The sequence below is a fragment of the Diadema antillarum genome, unplaced genomic scaffold (genome assembly GCF_040938485.1).
Source record: "Diadema antillarum isolate AM-2024a unplaced genomic scaffold, OU_Dant_1.0 seq00000942_RagTag, whole genome shotgun sequence".
In the NCBI taxonomy this organism is placed as follows: Eukaryota; Metazoa; Echinodermata; class Echinoidea; order Diadematoida; family Diadematidae; genus Diadema; species Diadema antillarum.
This window is the reverse complement of record NW_027271792.1, coordinates 59,468-77,694: the sequence shown is the minus strand read 5'-3', so window position 1 is coordinate 77,694 and position 18,227 is coordinate 59,468. Positions and strand designations below refer to the sequence as shown.

At 38.7% G+C, this 18,227-nt stretch overlaps 1 protein-coding gene across 1 annotated transcript; it reads left to right on the top strand.

The window, feature by feature from the left end:
• Positions 1-4,327: 4,327 nt before the first annotated feature.
• On the top strand, positions 4,328-17,530 carry LOC139741647 (E3 ubiquitin-protein ligase RNF166-like). Its single transcript, XM_071652226.1, has 5 exons — positions 4,328-4,447; positions 6,157-6,313; positions 6,973-7,082; positions 10,859-11,081; positions 15,907-17,530. The coding sequence occupies exons 1-5, from the start codon at positions 4,356-4,358 to the stop codon at positions 15,970-15,972; spliced, it is 648 nt and encodes a 215-aa protein (XP_071508327.1). The 5' UTR covers positions 4,328-4,355; the 3' UTR covers positions 15,973-17,530.
• The last annotated feature ends 697 nt before the right edge of the window (positions 17,531-18,227 follow it).

Sequence of the window (18,227 nt, the reverse complement as noted above, 5' to 3'; positions counted from 1 at the left end):
ATGAAATAGTATGCTTTGGAATGCTAAGATCTACAAAATGCTAGTTGTATTGTACTACTGAGATAATTTGATTACAGGTATTTCATCCATTAATATATTGCCACTTATACTAGGTTCAAGCATGGAATCAACTCCATTTTAGAAGCCAGTAGTCCAATGTTCTAAATTCAAAGAGATATGCTTGACATACAAGTGCCTTGGGAAGATCCTCTCAATAATATCTTGACTCAGTTCCTCACAGTTACAGCTGTACACAACATGGATTTCAGTGATTGGTATTTAATTCCAGACTTGAAGTAGAACATTTTTGATGCATCCGATTATAAAATCTGTCAGAAAGGTGACTTGCTGCAATTGGTGAACAAAAAATATATTTCACTGATTATAACAAATTTATGCCAGCCAGTACAACATGAGGCAAGTTATCAATAATATTCAAAGAAGTAAATCCATTACGATATCAAAAAGTCAAATGATAGATACAGACACTCCAACCCAAAGCAATTTCTGATCTGGAGATTCTCCCGTCTGAAACCCCTAGCAAACGGGAGACTCCAAGTTGATGTGTGAGAAGCACCAAGTTCCTAGGGTTCTAGATGCTCTCTGGTGCTATCTAAGGCTTATCTTTTCAACATACAATAGCAATAAGTAAGAAATCCTTTCCAACGGGAGACACAGAGCCAGGGTGGGAGAAATTAAATCTCAAGCGGGAGAACGGGAGATTTTGCAAACATTGGTTTTCGGAGGGAGATCTCCCGTCGAAAATGGGAGAGATGGAGTCTCTGTAGGTACAGCACACTCACATGATAAGAAACTGTTATAACAAAATTTGATCAGAATTAGCTGCCCTTTTAAAGTGCCCTTAACATACTTTTGAATGGCCTTGATGCTACAATGCCCCTTGAAAATTTGGGGATCCAAGGCCACTTTGCCCCAAGATAAAAGTACCTTTTTAAAAATGGCCATGACCTTATAGTTCAAGAATCTTATTTTGAGCCCTACGAGAAATTCTATACACAACAAACCCCTTCAGTACTATCCTGGGTTTTCTTTTTACAATGGAATGTAGTCAATGAAATCAACTGGTTTGAAATGGCGACTTGGGGAATCCATCGCTGCAGTGCACTCCCATTACAGTGTACAATGAACATGATTATAACAAAATTGAGGTTTCAATGGAGTACAAATAGTCTGAAACATTATCCACTCTATGTATCTTTATTGTTTATTTGTTCGGTTATAACATTATTTCAATATAACAAAAGAAAAGTGCCGGTCCTGAGGACTTCGTTATAATGGGAGTCTACTACATAAATACATGTACAAGGTGGAGACTTGTTGTACAATTGTATAAGTGATGGCATGGCATCATGTATGGGGAAACAAAGAGAAATGAGAAGACACTGGAAGCCCTCTGTCCACAACATCTTCACAGCCGACATCTGTCATTTGCAGCAAGTGTAGCAGAGACTGCCATTCAAGAGTTGGCCTATAAACTAGTGACTGGTGTTTTATGAAGGGTGTATATACCATTGTCTCATGAGACAGATAATAAAATAATACTAAGGTATTATTTACCCAGTGCAGCCTCTTCAGTGTTGACACTGCTTAACAGAGGGCTCTGCTATTATTATTATCCTAGTGTTGCCAGGTACCCATTTATACACCTGGGTCGAGCTCGAGAGGGACACAGTGGGTAAAAATATCTTGTCCAAGCCAAGGACGTAATCTTCGTAGTAAGTACCGGGCAGTAAATTTGATAATTTTCGTAATTTTGCTAAATTCGTAATTTTTTGGCCGAAATTTCATCCTCTCACTCAGTACGAAGTTAAGAGCTACGAAAAAAAGCGTCCGGTGTGTGATACAATCCACTCTCCTAATAAAAAATACATGTAATGTATGTAGAGTATTTATACATCTATGACTATAACTAATGAGTACCGGTAGTCTACCTCTATGATTAATATGACATCGGGCATATTCAAAGGCAAAGCCAAGTATAAGTTACTATAACGTTAGACAGAAAGATCCGTCTGTCAGGAGGAGTCTTTTATTTTTTTTACGTTATCGCTCTCCTCCTTAGACATAGGAGGGGATCCGTGAAGCCAGACGCAGTCTCTGCGGAACATATACCCGACGACCAGATACAGACCGATCTTTCGGTCAAAGCCTAACCGCACCAGCGACCCCAACCCACACTACTGGTTACAGCGCCTGGGCCCCGCGCCAGGGTTAGTCAAAGCCAAATACTATTAAAGAGGAAATACACTCCAAATAGAAGTTAGATCCAATCTAGTCTGTTAAAAAGAAAAGTAAAATTTTATGATATCAACTGTAAAAATGTGACTGATATTGGATGAAAAATAAGGAAGTTATGATATTTTGAAGTTTTGCTAATTTCTGCAAAACAGTTCTTGTACAGTGGATGTGAATATGTAAATGAGTGAGCTACAAGGTGTAACCATGTCATACCCTCACAATCTTCCATTGATCATGTACCATTTACCAGTTGTGTAGTAGGGTTGGGGGTACCACGTATCGTCACCCTAAGGATCTGTAGCTTGTTTATTCTAAAAATATAACACAAATCCGCCTAATTCTTACCTCAAATATGCCATAAATACTGCAGTTTTGAATGTCGTGACCATCTCGTTGATTATGAATCTCCGTTTTAAAATAGCGCAATTTTAGTGCGTGCGTTCCGTTTTCTTCGCGCAGCTAAAAAGGGAACCTTGCGATCGGCACCCCCTCCCCTCCATAGGTATACACGTGAATTTCACAGCATAGGTAATACACGTGAATTTCACAGGCCATAGGTAATACACGTGAATTTCACAGCCATGCGTCGTTACTGAGCGGATGTGTAATTTTTAGCTTGGTTTGTTTGAGTTTGATTTTAGTTTCTTCGTTTTTATTGTCTTTATAGCTAATGACACTTAATCCCGCGCGTACCTTTTCGTTCTATACGCAAACAGCCATGATACGCAGGGTGCCGATGGGAAGGTGCCCTGCCGATAGGTGGTGCCCCAACCATACAAAAAAAAAAGTGATGAAAATTCATTGTTTCTGTCATTGAAGTCTGAAACATGATGTCATTCCTGGTTGAATAACAGTCTTCAGAAAATAGTGATCAGTTAGATACACTATAATAATAGGATTTAATTGAGCCTTATATGGGGCATATTTAATTGCGTTTGAATGAAAAACTGGAAATTTCAAAATTTTATGAGGTAGGCCTACATTGCATTGTAACTAGAGTAGATCTACCGGTATATATTGGTAAGTTGTGAGGGAATGACATGCTCACTTTGGCTTTGCCATAATTTTGCATAGGGGTCTATAGGTCTACTCAAATTGACTGTTCAAGAACTGTTCCCCCCCCCCCCCCCAAAAAAAAAAAAAAAAAAAAATAGCGAAACTTCAAAATGTCATAACTTCCTTCTTTTTCATTCAAATTCGATCAAAATTATACCGCTGAACTCGTTATGTTTTACTCTTTCTTATCAGACTAACTTAAATTTGGACTGGATTTCCCCTTTAAATAGAAGGATGAGGCGAGGAAACTCAAAGTTAAGTGCATGGGACTAAACAATCATGACAATTGTGGGTTTAAAGGGTGCGCGGTGCGGTGTTGGAACAAAAGCATTTAGCAGGGACGGGGTAGAATCAGTTTAAAACCAATGGTTGCCTTATCGTGTTATAAACAAAGCAAAATATGGTAAGTCCAACTTACTTCTACAAATCGAAAATTTTTCTCACCACTCAACAGTGCAGTGTAGACTAGTGTAGTACTAGTATTACAGTGGTAACAATCCTCTGCCGCTCCGCACCGCTCAGCTCAGCTCAGAGCATTTAGGAGAGCGTAGCGAGACACGGTCGCCACTCACCGGTCGTGTGTGTGAACACAACACAAACACTTTACTGAGTACGTAGTAATACAGTGGAGTATTGCTATTGTGGCGCACTGCTGCGTGTGTGCGTGCGCTTCTTCGGATCGCTCTCTTTGTATTGATGTAAACATCGACAACAACAGCGAAACAGCTGAGCTTTGATGTAACTTTCACATAACACTGTAAAATGTAGCATTGTACTACTCTGTAGCAGTCATTGACAAGAATACTGAGCTTGTTGCACAGCTTATCACGTTCTCGCTGTCTGTGTCACTTTTGGAGAATCGGGAGAGCTACGGAAAGTCGAAATTATTTGTCCCATCTACGCATTTTATACTGTCAATTAAATCTACTCGTCCTACACAGTACACAAAAAATCCAATCCACCATCAGTGCAGCTGCAGAGCGAGAGCCGCGCCGCGCCGTAAAGTGTGTGTTCACTCCAAAGCACCAAGCCCGAATATTATGGCGTCGTCTTCTGATTCAGACGAAGTCTACAAATGCTCCATTTGCCTCGAACTCTTTCAGAAACCCACAAGGATACCTTGCAATCATGTGTGAGTGAAAAATTGTTTGTCTTTCTGAAACCAAATTTTGATTTTACTCGACTCTAGACTATAAATTACTGTTCTTTTCCCTGTCTACATGGTCTATAATTTAATTATATAAATTAACAATTTCAGCCAAAATGCAGCCAGGGCCAGGCCAGGTTATTAGAAAATAGGGGTTCCTTTAGACATAAAGGTCCGTCTGTCCGAAGGAGTCTTTTATTTTTTTGACGTTATCATTCTCCGGAGACATACAGTAGTAGCTTAGGAGGGGATCCGTGAAGCCAGACGCAGTCTCCGCGGAACATATCCCCAACGACCAGATACAGACCGATCTTTCTGTCAAGGCCAAGCAAGGGTTCCTTATGCCCCCACTAATTTTGCCATACCACTCTGCATAGTGAGATCTACATGTAGGGAGAGATCGTGGCCATAAGGTCAAAGGTCAAAGGAAACATTCAAATGTTTTCCCACATTTTTTCCCACATTTTGGGCAAAATCGTGAAATTGGCCCCACTACACCAAGTGCGCGTGCACCCGTGCGTTAGCAAGCAAGGTTAGGTTAGGGTTAAGGGTTTAGGGTTAGGTTAACCCCCAGGGGTTGTATTTATGATTAAATTGGCCATTAGATTAGTTGAGGAACATTAGGGAGTCCTTCCGAGACTAAAAAGTTGAAGACCGAAGAAAAAAACGGGAGGATGAAAGGTACTATGCTGTGGAAATCAGCCCCGCCGCTGTATCAATCTTGCGTAAATGCCATTTGGTGGGGTCGCATTCATGAGTATTATAATTATACTGTGGAAGAAAGCCCCTCCGCCGTGCTAATGTACTAATGAACGCCACATTGTGGGGCTGAAGGCGAGCCGCCGTAGTGTAGTAGGGACACACAGTGGTGGGTCCTATTCCACGAGTATGCCACATTTTGAAAATAGCACAAAGTATTGTCTTGAAATTAGATGTTTAGTTACCAGAATGATTATTTTGAAGAATTGTAGGCCATGGGGTCAAAGGGCAAGGGTCAAAGGTGAAGTGAAAATGCTCAAATCTCCAAATACCTGCTCTCTTAAAAGCCATCCATCCAAATTTAACCTTCAATTGTACTTGTTACAGTAGTTGAAGGAAAGTAAACACTTGCAGCAAATTTGTGCAGAAAACTTCATTTTACATTTTTGCCAATATGTGAAACTGTTGCATCACATTGTAGAGACGTACACATTATGGCCAAGGCATACCAGTCGTCATAGCGACATAGCTTGGCCGCTGAGAGACGTTAGACTGTACATTAGAAAGTGCTGTGAACGCTGCATGGGAGCAGCATTGATGTGTTCATGTTTGCAAATGTAAATGTTGATGAATAGGTACATGTAAGTCATTCGTGCACAATGTGTGCTGTGAAGAGTTTCATTTATTGCTGAACCCATAATGCCACCCATTTCAACAATAGCACTGCAGATTAGCTTGGGGGGGGGGGGGGGTGGAAGGTGGGTTTTGAAGGTTTACAAGTTTTACTTTATAGTGACTTTAGCTTTCTAAATGTTAGGGTCTGTACAATGTATGTACTTCTTGATAAAATATATATATTAATGCAGTTTTATGTTCTAATTACCATTCTGTAAATGTAGCTTCTCAGGGTCTTGCTGTTTTTGTACATAATGTATTTGTCCTCAACTGATGGAGACGGGTTGTGTGTCTCGTTTGTCTGCTGAATTATTTTACAGTTTCTGTGAAGAGTGCCTGAATCCGTACATAACTGTGGCATCACCCAGCTGCCCATTGTGCAGAATAACCTTCAATCCAAAGAAGAGATGCAGGGCAAAGGATGTGGAGAAGCAGATGTCATCCAAGAAGGACTGCTGTGTAGGCTGCAAGAAAAAGGTGGGTACTTTCTATGATTTGCAAATAGGTGACTGATATCTCCACAATACATGACTGATAGCCTGGTCTTACAAAGACAGGCAGTGGATGGTAAGAGGTGAACAATCTTCATGGAGTATGGTAGGTAGGAGTAGGCAGTGTCAAGAAAGTCATGACACTGTTCCTGCAAAAGACTAACAATCAGAAAGAGTGTCAACTGCTCTCTTCGTAGACTTTAGGGCTGTGGAAGCTCTTGGTTGTCTTAGATGTTCTTTGGTGCTTTGTTAGCCTTCTTTGTGAACATTTTTACTGCCAAAACTAACTTCAGGTGGGAAAAAGCTATTTTTTTTCCCCAGGGGTGGGGGTGGGGGAAATACATAGAGCAGGAGACATACAGAGTGGGAGAAACTCAAACTTGAAAATGAGAGCTGGAGATTTTGCAAAAATGGCCTCAATGTGGAGGAACTAGAGTTTGTCTAACTACTTACAATAATTCCGTAAATATTGAGTGTATATGCCAAGGTTGAATGTTGCACTTTCTTAAAGCTTTTAATCATATTTCCCTTTCAATGAATGTAAAATCATGTGTAGATTTGACCTCAAGAAAGATTTGAGGTAAAGAAAGAGTTATGATATAGTGTGAGCATATATTCTCTATCTTTCCTTGGCATAAACCCCAGATGGCATTGTCCAAACTGAGACAACACACGCAAAGTTGCAGTCAAGTGGATTCTAGCCAACCCAAGTCAGAGTTCAAACCTGCTGGCCCTACCTCTCAGAAACCACCCAGGTGAGTCAACGGTCAACGGTCTCCTAGGCTACCATTTGTGATTGGATAACTGCCTGTTGCAAGAAGTACTGTACCAAAGACATGCCATGTTACACTGTTCAGGCCCTCCCACACCTGATCAGAGAACCATATCATGGATGTATATATATATTCACCAAGTGATATGGATGATTAAGTCATCTAGAATACAATTTGTCAGTTTGATACAAGCTAGTTGCATGGGTTGATATTGACACATTCTTTCCCAAATTCACTTCCTCTGGGAAGGAGTGTTTTCATATCAGTTTTGATGGACTCCCAGCAGTACTTTCCTTCTGGTGTAGTTGCAAACAAATAGATAATGTTGAAGTGATGAAACAAGCAGTACATCTCATGGGGCCATGCTGTCTTTGTTATTTTATTTTTGTTACTTTGAGTAATCATTTAAAACCTAGATTACTTTAGTCATGATACAGATGATGACAGGCCTGATAGGAAATGCATGTTTCATTGAAGGATGTAAAGTGCCATGGAGGAAGTTTTAACTCTCTAGACTTTGTATTGGGACTTACATTTTTAGGAATGTCCCCAATACAGCATTTCAAACACTGAGGTTATATCAACCTATCTGTTAAAAATGTACTGGAGAGTAACTGGATTTTGTTCTCTTTTTTTTTTTTTTAGCATGAATTTTTATGCCTCCGCCATGAAGTGTCGTTGGAGGCATTATGTTTTCGGGTTGTCCGTCCTTTCGTCCTTCCGTCCGCTCTTCCGTCCATCTTTCCGTCCGTCCGTCCGTCCATAATCAATTTTGTGGACAGCATAACTAAAAAACCACTATGTATCCTAATGAAACTTGGCAGGTATATGTATGAAGGGGTGAAGTTGTGCCTATCAACTTTTTGGTGCAGATGCTCAACGTCAAAGGTCAAAAGTCAAGGTCAAATGCTCAAAATTTCACCATTTCCCCCATATCTATGCAATGCTTAACCCTATTCCCACTGGGGGGGGCATTTTGGGCCCCCCCCCACCTCGACGTTTCGCGTGATTATTCCGCAACGCGTGATGCTCTCGCCGCGACATTTTTGACTTTTTCTTTCAAGTATCGCGCAACTTTTGAGAAATGGGAATTGGGAATTTTAAGGTCATAGGTGACCGGCGACAACGGTTTCAGGCAAAAGTCGGGCATTTTGAAAATTCATTTTTTCACTGAATCACATTGCCCATTTCCTAAGCTTTGCATTGATATAAGACACTTGCATTCTCCGGCACCATAAGTGGGCATGGAAAGCGAAATAAAATGCACTTTTTAAGTTGTTAGCCTGACAAAATTGCGAGAAAACGGGCTTTGAAGATTCACCTCTTTCTCAAGACAATCTCCGAGCGGCGATGCGAGGTGAGAATCACCCATCCGTACAATGGTGCCAATCGATGTTAAGCTCCGCCTCTAGCAACCACATCGCCTTCTGATTGGCTCACTGACAGAGTCAAATTTCCCGGGCATCCTTCCTAGCAGCTCAGCGTATGGAGCCAAAAAACAATGCGGTTCGCTCGGGTTTGTTTTACCATTACGTCTTTCAAGATGGCGGATACGATAATTGCACATATGGTGTACATGTGTATGGTGCACGCATTACGCAATGGCATCCACACGCCATGACCATGCGCATGTAACAGGAGCGGGTGGCGCATCCACACATTTACAAATCGCGTTTTCATTGTTGATTTGATTTTATCATTGCCGACCCTTTTGAAGACAGATAAATGACAGTGCTGGCAAAGGTCACGCTTCCTGTTTGTTTTGCTTTTACAAGCCGTGCATATGTTGCCTTGTTTGGTGGTGTTAATTATATTAAAACAAACAAACAAACACGACTCGTTAGTTTCGTGCGATCTTGATGTGTAGTATTTGGATATAACTGGTTTCATGTGACCTCTCCTTTCCTCTCATCACCTTGCCATGAGTCAGTCTGCTGTCATAATTTTACTACATGTACAAGTAGACTATTGCTTTTTTTTTCTTTTCACACGATTACGTACATGATATTTGTTTCACTTCCGTTGTTGAACATTGCGGTAGAATAGTTTGAATAGAAAGGCAAACGAAGAGCACGCACTACAGCGTATAAACCACTATAGCAAGAACAACGGAGCATGTAATCACATGCACGCGTGGACAAAGCATTCCCCAAACGCTGCAACTGGTGTCTCCGAAAGCCGAATTATGTAAATGTGCGTGACGCACCAGCCAATCGCATGCGAGACCTTGCGCCGTAGCAACGCTTGGGATATTGGCGCGGCGTTCGAAAGAAGCTCGAAACTGACGAGTGCGATCCAACATAGGGTGCTTAAAATTCCATTTTCGATAGGAAAAACGTAGTCTTATGCTACGAAATTTAGTGTAGATGTAGAAAACATATCAAAGATTCGATTTCTGCAAAAAACCCAAATCGACAAAAATAATGGTAAAGATCTTTGTACCCCGCCTAGGAGGAAATTTGCTATTGCGACTTTTGCCTGAAACCGTTGTCGCGGGTCACATAGGGTCAGAGGCCAGATCAAGATGCTAACAATTTACTATTTGATACAGAAATTACACCTTTTCTCTGTATTTTGAAAATTACTCAGTGCATAGACTTATAAAAGGGTCAAAAGTCAAGTAAAAGTCCCTGAATCCCAAATACATGTTCTCTTAGAAAATGTAGCCATTACATTCATCCAATTAAGCCTAGTTCAAGGAAATTTATCACTCAACACATTATGACATGTCATCTTAATATTTTGCCAATCAGGTGAAACTGTCATCACACATCAAGAAAAATTCGCGAAATTAAGATGCATTCGAAACTTATCTGATTTTACAGTAGCGCATAGCTCTGCATGTAGCAGCTTCAGTGTCTTTGCTACTCACAATTGTGTGTACCAGTGTCATACCAAAATATGCATCCCCTAATGTTATCATGCACTACTTTTGTAAATCACATTTGCGTACGTCACAAATTCTAGGATACTCAGATGTTAATGTTGCATGCAGAGCAGAAGTCTGTTAAGATATCATTTTGTATTTACAGGAAGTACTCTATCCTATGATCATGTTCATGTAATGGCAAACTGATATTAGATACACTCGCATTAGATTATATTGCTTGCATTACACTCTGAAGAAATAAATAGATAAATATATTTTCTTCCATGAAGCACAGTAATACCTCCTCTTAAAAAAAGGGGGATCATCCACACTTCACCTAAAAGTGCACCATTTGTAATTAGAGATGGCAACAGTTAGTTTTTTTGTTTTATTTTTTTATCATTATTTTGTGTGTGTTTTTTTCAGTATTTTTTGTTTGTTTGTTTGTTTGTTTTTTGCCAGAAATATACTGCCATTTTTGTTGGAAATCCCTTATTCGTTCCCCACATAATATTCATTGTTACACATGTTTATTGCAAGAAAGATTTTCCACCAATTGTCCTTTCAGCCCACATAATACTGCAATGCTGTTAAAAGATTGCTGGGTAGTCCATAACAATAAGTTCATTTCTAAGTATAGATGATTCATGGCTGACGGAAGTTCATTTCTATCTGATAATGTGATCAATGATGATGTGAATTTGTGTGTGATATGAAAACAGAATGCGTATTAAATCCATCTCTCTCTAAAAAGGTAAGTTCATTCTTCCCTTTCTTTGTGTGACTTAGAGATACTAGGGAGTAGTGAAACTCAGTTCCATGTTATGTTTCAGTATGATACTGATGTCCTCCTGTTTAACGTTTTTTCTTATTATGTTTTTGTTGTCAGCAATATACCAAACCGATCCACATTCCAATGTCCTATCTGTGGGGCCAGGAACTTAGACTGTGATGGCCTGCGAAGACACTGCAACACAGAACACAAGATGTTCGCTGCTCCTGTTGTATGTCCAGTCTGTGCCTCTATGCCCTGGGGAGACCCTAACTACAAAAGTAGCAACTTTCTACATCACTTGAATCTCCGGCATCGTTTTGAGTATGACACATTTGTGGTACGTTGGTTTCTTGAATGGGCTTTTGTCAGTGTTGTGGATCTTAAGACCTGGTAGCAGGGGGAGAGAAATTTTGCTTGATCGAATTGAGTTTCAGTTGCTGCCCATCAGGGTAGATTAAAAAACTACCACTAACGCAGACATGTGAGAATAGATTTGCCTGTCAGCGAGTATGTGTATTGAAGCATACACTAATTGGTAACGTTCAACTCCAGTCAAGATTCTGTGGCTAAATATGTACTTACATAGAGGTCAGTGATAAAGCGGTACTCAATTCGTTATGGATTCCTGAATACATCTGAGTCAAGCCAACCTACCCATTTCTTGGTATCCCCACTCTATACTGCATAGTATAGAGGTGGTATGATACAAAGCCAGCTTTTAACCACAGTGGGAGATGTTTATGGGTTCACAATTACATTGATGATTGCTTATTTATTACATGTGCAGGAGGCACCTTCACACAGTATCTGTGCACTTCAATTTGATAATTTTTGTGTAATGACTTTCATGATCAAATTTCAACAATTGTGGTTAGCAGAGAAGCCAAGATGGTCGGGGGGGGGGGGGGGGGGGGTATGCAGAGACTCCAACCCCAAGCACCTTCTGAGCTGGAGATTCTCCCGCCCGAAACCCCTAGCAAACGGGAGACTCCAAGTTGATGTGTGCGAAGCGCGAAGTTCCTAGGGTTCTAGATGTTCTCTGGTGCTATCTAAGGCGAATTTTTTCAACATACGATAGCAATAAGTAAGACATCCTTTCCACCGGGAGACACAGAGCCAGGGCGGGAGAAATCAAATCTCCAGCGGGAGAACGGGAGATTCTGCAAAAATGGGATTTCGGTGGGAGATCTCCCGTCGAAAACGGGAGAGTTGGAGTCTCTGGGTATGGGGGTGTTCCACGCCATGGTAAAGGAGCTTTTGCATTTGGAGCTGTAAATCATGTGATCTGGTGCATACTTAATACACTATTTTATATTAGGATAAAGGAAAGGTTAACCCCAAATGTGACTTTTAGGTGGTTGGCATTTTGTAGTGAGGTGTGAAAAAAAGCTCAAGTGTCAGATGTGTGAGTGTGAAAAAGACCTCTGAGGTACTGAGTTTTATGTGTAATGTATGAGACTTGGTATATAAGTGAGTGAGTTGGTGAGTATACTCATTGCAATTTTTACATGTATGCATTGTATATCTCTGTGCCTTTCTGCAGATAACTTTGCCATTGCCAGTCATCAGTTTCATGTCACCATCATTCTCAACTTTGCCATGATATCAGAACAAACTGTAATATGCAATGAAAAAAATAAACAAAACAAAAGCCCAAAGTAATAAATATAGGGTTTAGCTGCACATTGTTTTGGGGATGTCTGTCTGTCCATCCGTCCGACCATCACCACATTATGATTAAGAAAAAAAAGTAAACTGGATGGATTTTCTTGGTACTTGCACACATGCCACATGAGGTATAGATAGGCTGAACAGATTTTGGGTGAAATTTTGCAAGGTTAAATTCCACTGAACTGTAGCAAAATGTTCCCTTCTTTTTTCGTCAGCTGTAACATGATCTAGGAATGTCCAGTTGTAACACCATTTAGTAGGGAGAGTAAAATTAAGTCTACAAATGATTATTTCTATGATGTGAGAGTGGTAAAAGATCAACAAGGTCAAAGGGCAAGTTACTTCAGAAAAAAAAGTTATTTCTTGTCATTACTTCAGCAAGGAATTAATCATTATATATATACATTTCATTTCAACCTTGTAACATGCAGGATGCAATCTCTCGAGTAGAATGTTGTATCAGAGAGATTAAACTATGGTCAATCCAAAATGGTCTTAAACTGAATGATGAAAAAACTGAGATCTTACACCTTACATCTCGATTTCGCAGAAGAATGGAACTTCCTGTTATAAAGATTGACAGTACTTCCATTGTACCTGGTAAAACAGCCAAAAACCTTGGTGTGATATTCGATCAGAATATGGTCATGGACAAATTTGTTTCAGAGAAATGTAAATCAGCATCCTTCGCTTTATATAAGCTTGGAAAAGTTCGTCAGTTTTTGGATGTTAAGACCACTAAGAAGCTTGTTCAGGCTTTTGTTATATGTCATTTAGACTATTGTAACAGTTTGTTGTATAATATCTCTGACTCACAGTTACATAAACTCCAGGCAATTCATAATGCAGCTGCAAGATTGATCACCCGCACAAAGAAGAATTCTCACATAACCCCCATTTTGAAACAGCTCCATTGGCTTCCTGTTCAGTCACGTATAGTTTTCAAGATACTGTTACTGACTTATCAGTGCCGCCATTCAATGGCACCAGAATATCTCAGTAAGTTCTTGGTCAGGTACGCTCCCTCTCGTAATTTAAGGTCAACTCAGAAAAATTTTCTCCAATGTCCTATTATCACAACAAAGTTTTATGGTGAGCGATCTTTTGCCCATGCTGCTCCCACACTGTGGAACGCTGTTCCGTGTTATATAAAAGAAGCTCCCACAGTGTTAAAGTTTAAAATTGCTCTCAAGATATTTCTGTTCAAAAAGTATTATGAATGAGTTTGGTTCTGCATTTATGGTACACATATTGTACACTGCATTTCTTCTTTCTACTTCATCCCTCTCCTTAAAGCGCATAGAGACACCACGGTAGTGATATGCGCTATATAAGCACTGTGTTATATATATATATATACCACCATGCACTTTACAGTGGTGATAGGGCACAGTTAAATATCAAGGTAAAAAATTATTGTTTTGTTTAAAATGTCATTATTGAGTCACATCTTCAGCTCAGAATGGTGATATCATTTAGCTTTTGTGAAATATCATGGGGTCAATGGTCAAGATCAAATGTCAGCAGCATGTAGCTAATGTGTCATTTTCAGGCCATGAATTATATGCTGTGTAAGTCCATTTGTAACTTTACATACAGCTATTGATGAAAATGATCTTGGAAAATGTTTCTTTTGTGCTCTCATACACAAGTTTGGTATTTTTATTTACACATTTCTTAGTAAAAGTATTACATGGCTCACGAGTAACATGTTCTCTGTGCTGTATAAGATGGCATTTTCTTGTCTGTACCAGATGTTGCAGAATGACAAAATATATTAAACATACGTACTTCTTCTATTTACTGTACACTTACATGCATACATTCATGATACATGAATATGTCACTATTTGGAAGCCAATTCCACGTGTTTTGAAGTGCACCTTTTAATATGATTAAAATATCATAATGAGAGGGACTGAATGATTCATAAAATGTGATTGTTGAAGCATAACAAGAAAAATGTGGAAGTATGGATAAAGCAGAGAGGTATTTAAGTTGTTTCATTTGAAATTTTCATTCGATATTGTAAAATTTTAGATACATCTGTAGATACACTACAATAAATAGTCTTCCAACTTTAAAGGTGTGTACAACAAAAACAAGGAAAGTTATTGGAAAAGGGTTTTTTGTTTCCGTAAATACAACAATCCGTCTGTATGGGAAACTTAAATTTCTGAGCATTTACTTTACTTTGAATTTTGCTATTTTTGCCCTTCCCATAGGGAATTGCCCTAGAGTAACCAATTTTTTGTTGAAGAATAGATATGAAAAGTTAAGGTTTGGAAAACATTAGAAGCTGAAAGTCAGTTGTAATAACATTCATAAGATCCATAGTTTGAAAGTTGAAAAACATTGAAGGCATGCACTAAGAACATTTTTGTGCAGCAGCAAAGGGAAGATGCCCAGCCATCGTAACAGAAGTACTAATACGCATCACTGAAGTTTGTTGAACATTAAATCAATTTGATGAAATACATGAAACTAACACATACATCTAAAGTGAGAGTATTAGCACATATGATTTTGCCAATGGTAGTGTTCATTGATGTAATTTCTGGGATATTAGAACAAATTATTTAAATAATTTTGGCAGCGCTGCACATTGGCACTGGTCTGATGGTCCCTGACCAGTAAAAATTACTATCAGACCAGTAACTTTGTCAGAAATGGAAAAGTTAAACATGGAAGAAGAGGGTACCTACTGGTCTGACCTGTCTGTTGGACCATTAGAAAAAAATGGGTGCAGCCCTGATTTGCATTTATCTCTGACCGTAAAACAAACAACAACAACAACTGAAGGACCACAACAACCACATCAACTGATATAATCTGCCCTTAAAAAAAACTATATGTAAAACTTTAATACCAAAACTTAACTTATCTAATATATAGCAACTTTAATATCTGCAGTTGTCATCATGTTTTGTAAAACTGTAGTTTTTCTTTTGCTTTGTATACGATACAGTCGTAGATATTCAGACTGTAGTCCTATTTTTGCATTTTACCTTCTTTGCCTAGTAGAATGTTGAATTTCATTGACAGAATGTCTACATCTTTATATTCATTTTATAATAGTACATTCCAGGGGCCACAGAATATGATGGGGGGGGGGGGGGGGCAGACACGCACAATCTGGCTTTGCATCTATCAGCACTGCTGTTATTATTTTTTCAAATGTCCTCTTCTGCGGCCAGTGTGTTTCTGGTGTAGCAGAAGATTTGTTCCAACCAATGGCTCATATGTTAATTTAATCCTCTGTCAAATATTACATTTTTAATGATAAGAATAATACCACTTTTTAAACTTTTCTTTCTTTTTGTAGCTGTTCAAAGCCATACTCATGTCTTCCATTATTCCGTGAAACACGTTTAACGCATACAAGTATGTTGAACCACTTTCTTTGTTTGGTTTTTTCATCGCACTATGTCTACTTCAGCTATTTAAAACCATATATCTGTCTTTCTCTCTCATTGTTTGTGTCTGTGTAGGATTACCACCAAGAGGAGGATGAGATTCTAAAGCAAGTCATGGCAGCATCTATGGAGGATGTTTGAGGAACATTCTTATTGTGTTTGCTTGGAATCAAAGCTTCCAGAATGGATAATGGGAATAATATGAGCATTAAAATATAGTGAACCACCTGCTGACTTCCCTTCAGTTAGTGCACTGATCACCAGTTTCTTACCTCACCCTGGCTATGTTCATGTCCCAGAGAATTTCTCCTTGATGTGTAACCCAAAAGAGCACATATTCCATTTGAATGGAGAAATAGCATGTAAATCATGGATAGATTTGTAAAGTTTGAGCAGGAACAGTGGGAGTAGTATTAATGCAATGTAGTAAAATGCAGAAAATGCAAATACATGTACCAAATGAATTTCATCACACTGCATTAGTGGAGGAGGATACAATGGGTTGCATAATCTCATATTTTAGAAGTGAAATGAAAACTAACCAACTCATTTCCAGGATAAAGTACTGTGATATACACCATACAGTAATTGCTGAAATGTAAATTGTTAGAGTTTTCATGAGTCATTTTGCGCACCGTCATTAAAACTGATCCTGATTAAGCAAAATTGGTCCTACATGTAACAAAGGTGGAAGGTGCCACTTGTGGCTCTCAGTGGAATGTAAAATATGAGCAAGGTTTAAGCCTGACATGGCATGGATGTTAATCCTGCACACCAAATACTGGTATGTCCTGAAGTCAGTTGGTTCTAGTCTAAGATATGCTTTGCTGTTCAGTACATTGAATTCCTTTGTGTTATTTCTAGAGATACTATTTGATGGTAATAAAGAGGAATACTGAACTACTTTATCATGGAATTCTAAACCTTAAAATTCATATGCACTGTGTGTGCTATATGAAAGAATCTTGTGGGATCTTCTAGGGGTTCTACATTTATGTTTGATGATATGGAAGATTTTTTTTTTTCATGTGAGAAAGTGCAATGAAGGAAATTGCTGTTTAGACCTTAGATGCCAACTCTAGCCTATTTTTGCCAGTCTTTTTTTTTTTAAATTTATTATAGAGTAAGTAAAAGTTACCCTGGACTCTTAACCATGTTTATATGTCATATTTTGTGTGTGAACTTATTTTTTATTGTACATGCCACAAAGTAGCAGTTTACAATGTAACAGTAACAAAGGGAGCAGTTACCATCTCATTGCTTGATATTTTGATAAGGAGCATTGTAGAGAGTATGTCTTATCATCTTTGATGGCATGATAGCACTTCAGTGTAATACATATTTTCAAATGTAATTGTGATGACAATTTTGATGTGTGAGCACAAAAACTTCAGAAAATCAAATCTTGAACTCTGGTTTTGGTTGAAATTTGGTAATATTGCCAGAGGGAAGCTGTTATGTGTTTTAAAGGAAAGAATGAAATCAACACAGTAGTAAATTTTGAGAAAAGTCAGACAAATGAATGGATTTTCCAAGTTTGTTACACACAATTGGACAATGCATATGTCATTAGTTTCATTCAAAGCTTACCATGCTTTCTGTAGAATTTCCTTTGTCATGCATTGGTCTCCGGATTTCAACACACAAGGATGAAAGTCAAAGAAACAAAAATTTACATTTGACTGGTGATGCTGTTTGTCGTCCCTGTATCACTACAGGGCTCAAAATCAGTTAAGCAGACTAGTTTTACATATGTACAAGGTGAAATAGTGAATAGTCAAGATACTTTGTTGCGGTAGTATGGGGGTCCACAGACACTGGGGTTAGTGCACACTGTGATCAAGAAGGAAATGTCTGCCTTGTCAAGTACATGTACGTTAAGCCCAAACTTGTTTGCAGTAGATTTGTTTCATTCAAAATACGATGATGATCAGTCTGTGCAAAATGGGATGATGTATCACTCACGTTAAGTGAGCAAAACCTATGTAGGCCTATCTATGACTTAGTATGATTTGTTCCAGAATTAAATTGTTATATTTTCCTAATGGATACTGTGACTTTAAAATGACAAAACAAAACAAAACAAAACAAAGCAAGACAAAACCACAACAAAAATCTGTGCGATTGTTTCAGTGTTAGGGTGAAGAATTTTCTGTGAAAATGACACTTCTTAATCTTGCAGGTCATCAAGTAATGCATAAGCATGATGTGAATAAGTGCAATCACCTTCTTAAACACTGCAAGGTTGTATGACAACTTTAGATGGAAGAAATTTGAATTTTTAATAGGATTTTGTTAATTCATGCCTTATATTTTTCATCATGTATAGAAGTAATAAAGATATTGTGCTTTTGATTTCTTGCCATTAAATTCATTTACATGCTTTAGAAAGAGTA

Bases quoted from the DNA above. Each gene is read 5' to 3' on its own strand.
- LOC139741647 (XM_071652226.1), top strand. From the start codon at position 4,356: ATGGCGTCGTCTTCTGATTCAGACGAAGTCTACAAATGCTCCATTTGC. The intron at 6,314-6,972 runs GTGGGTACTTTC...CATAAACCCCAG, and splicing joins GTGTAGGCTGCAAGAAAAAG to ATGGCATTGTCCAAACTGAG. The intron at 11,082-15,906 runs GTACGTTGGTTT...GTGTCTGTGTAG, and splicing joins TTGAGTATGACACATTTGTG to GATTACCACCAAGAGGAGGA.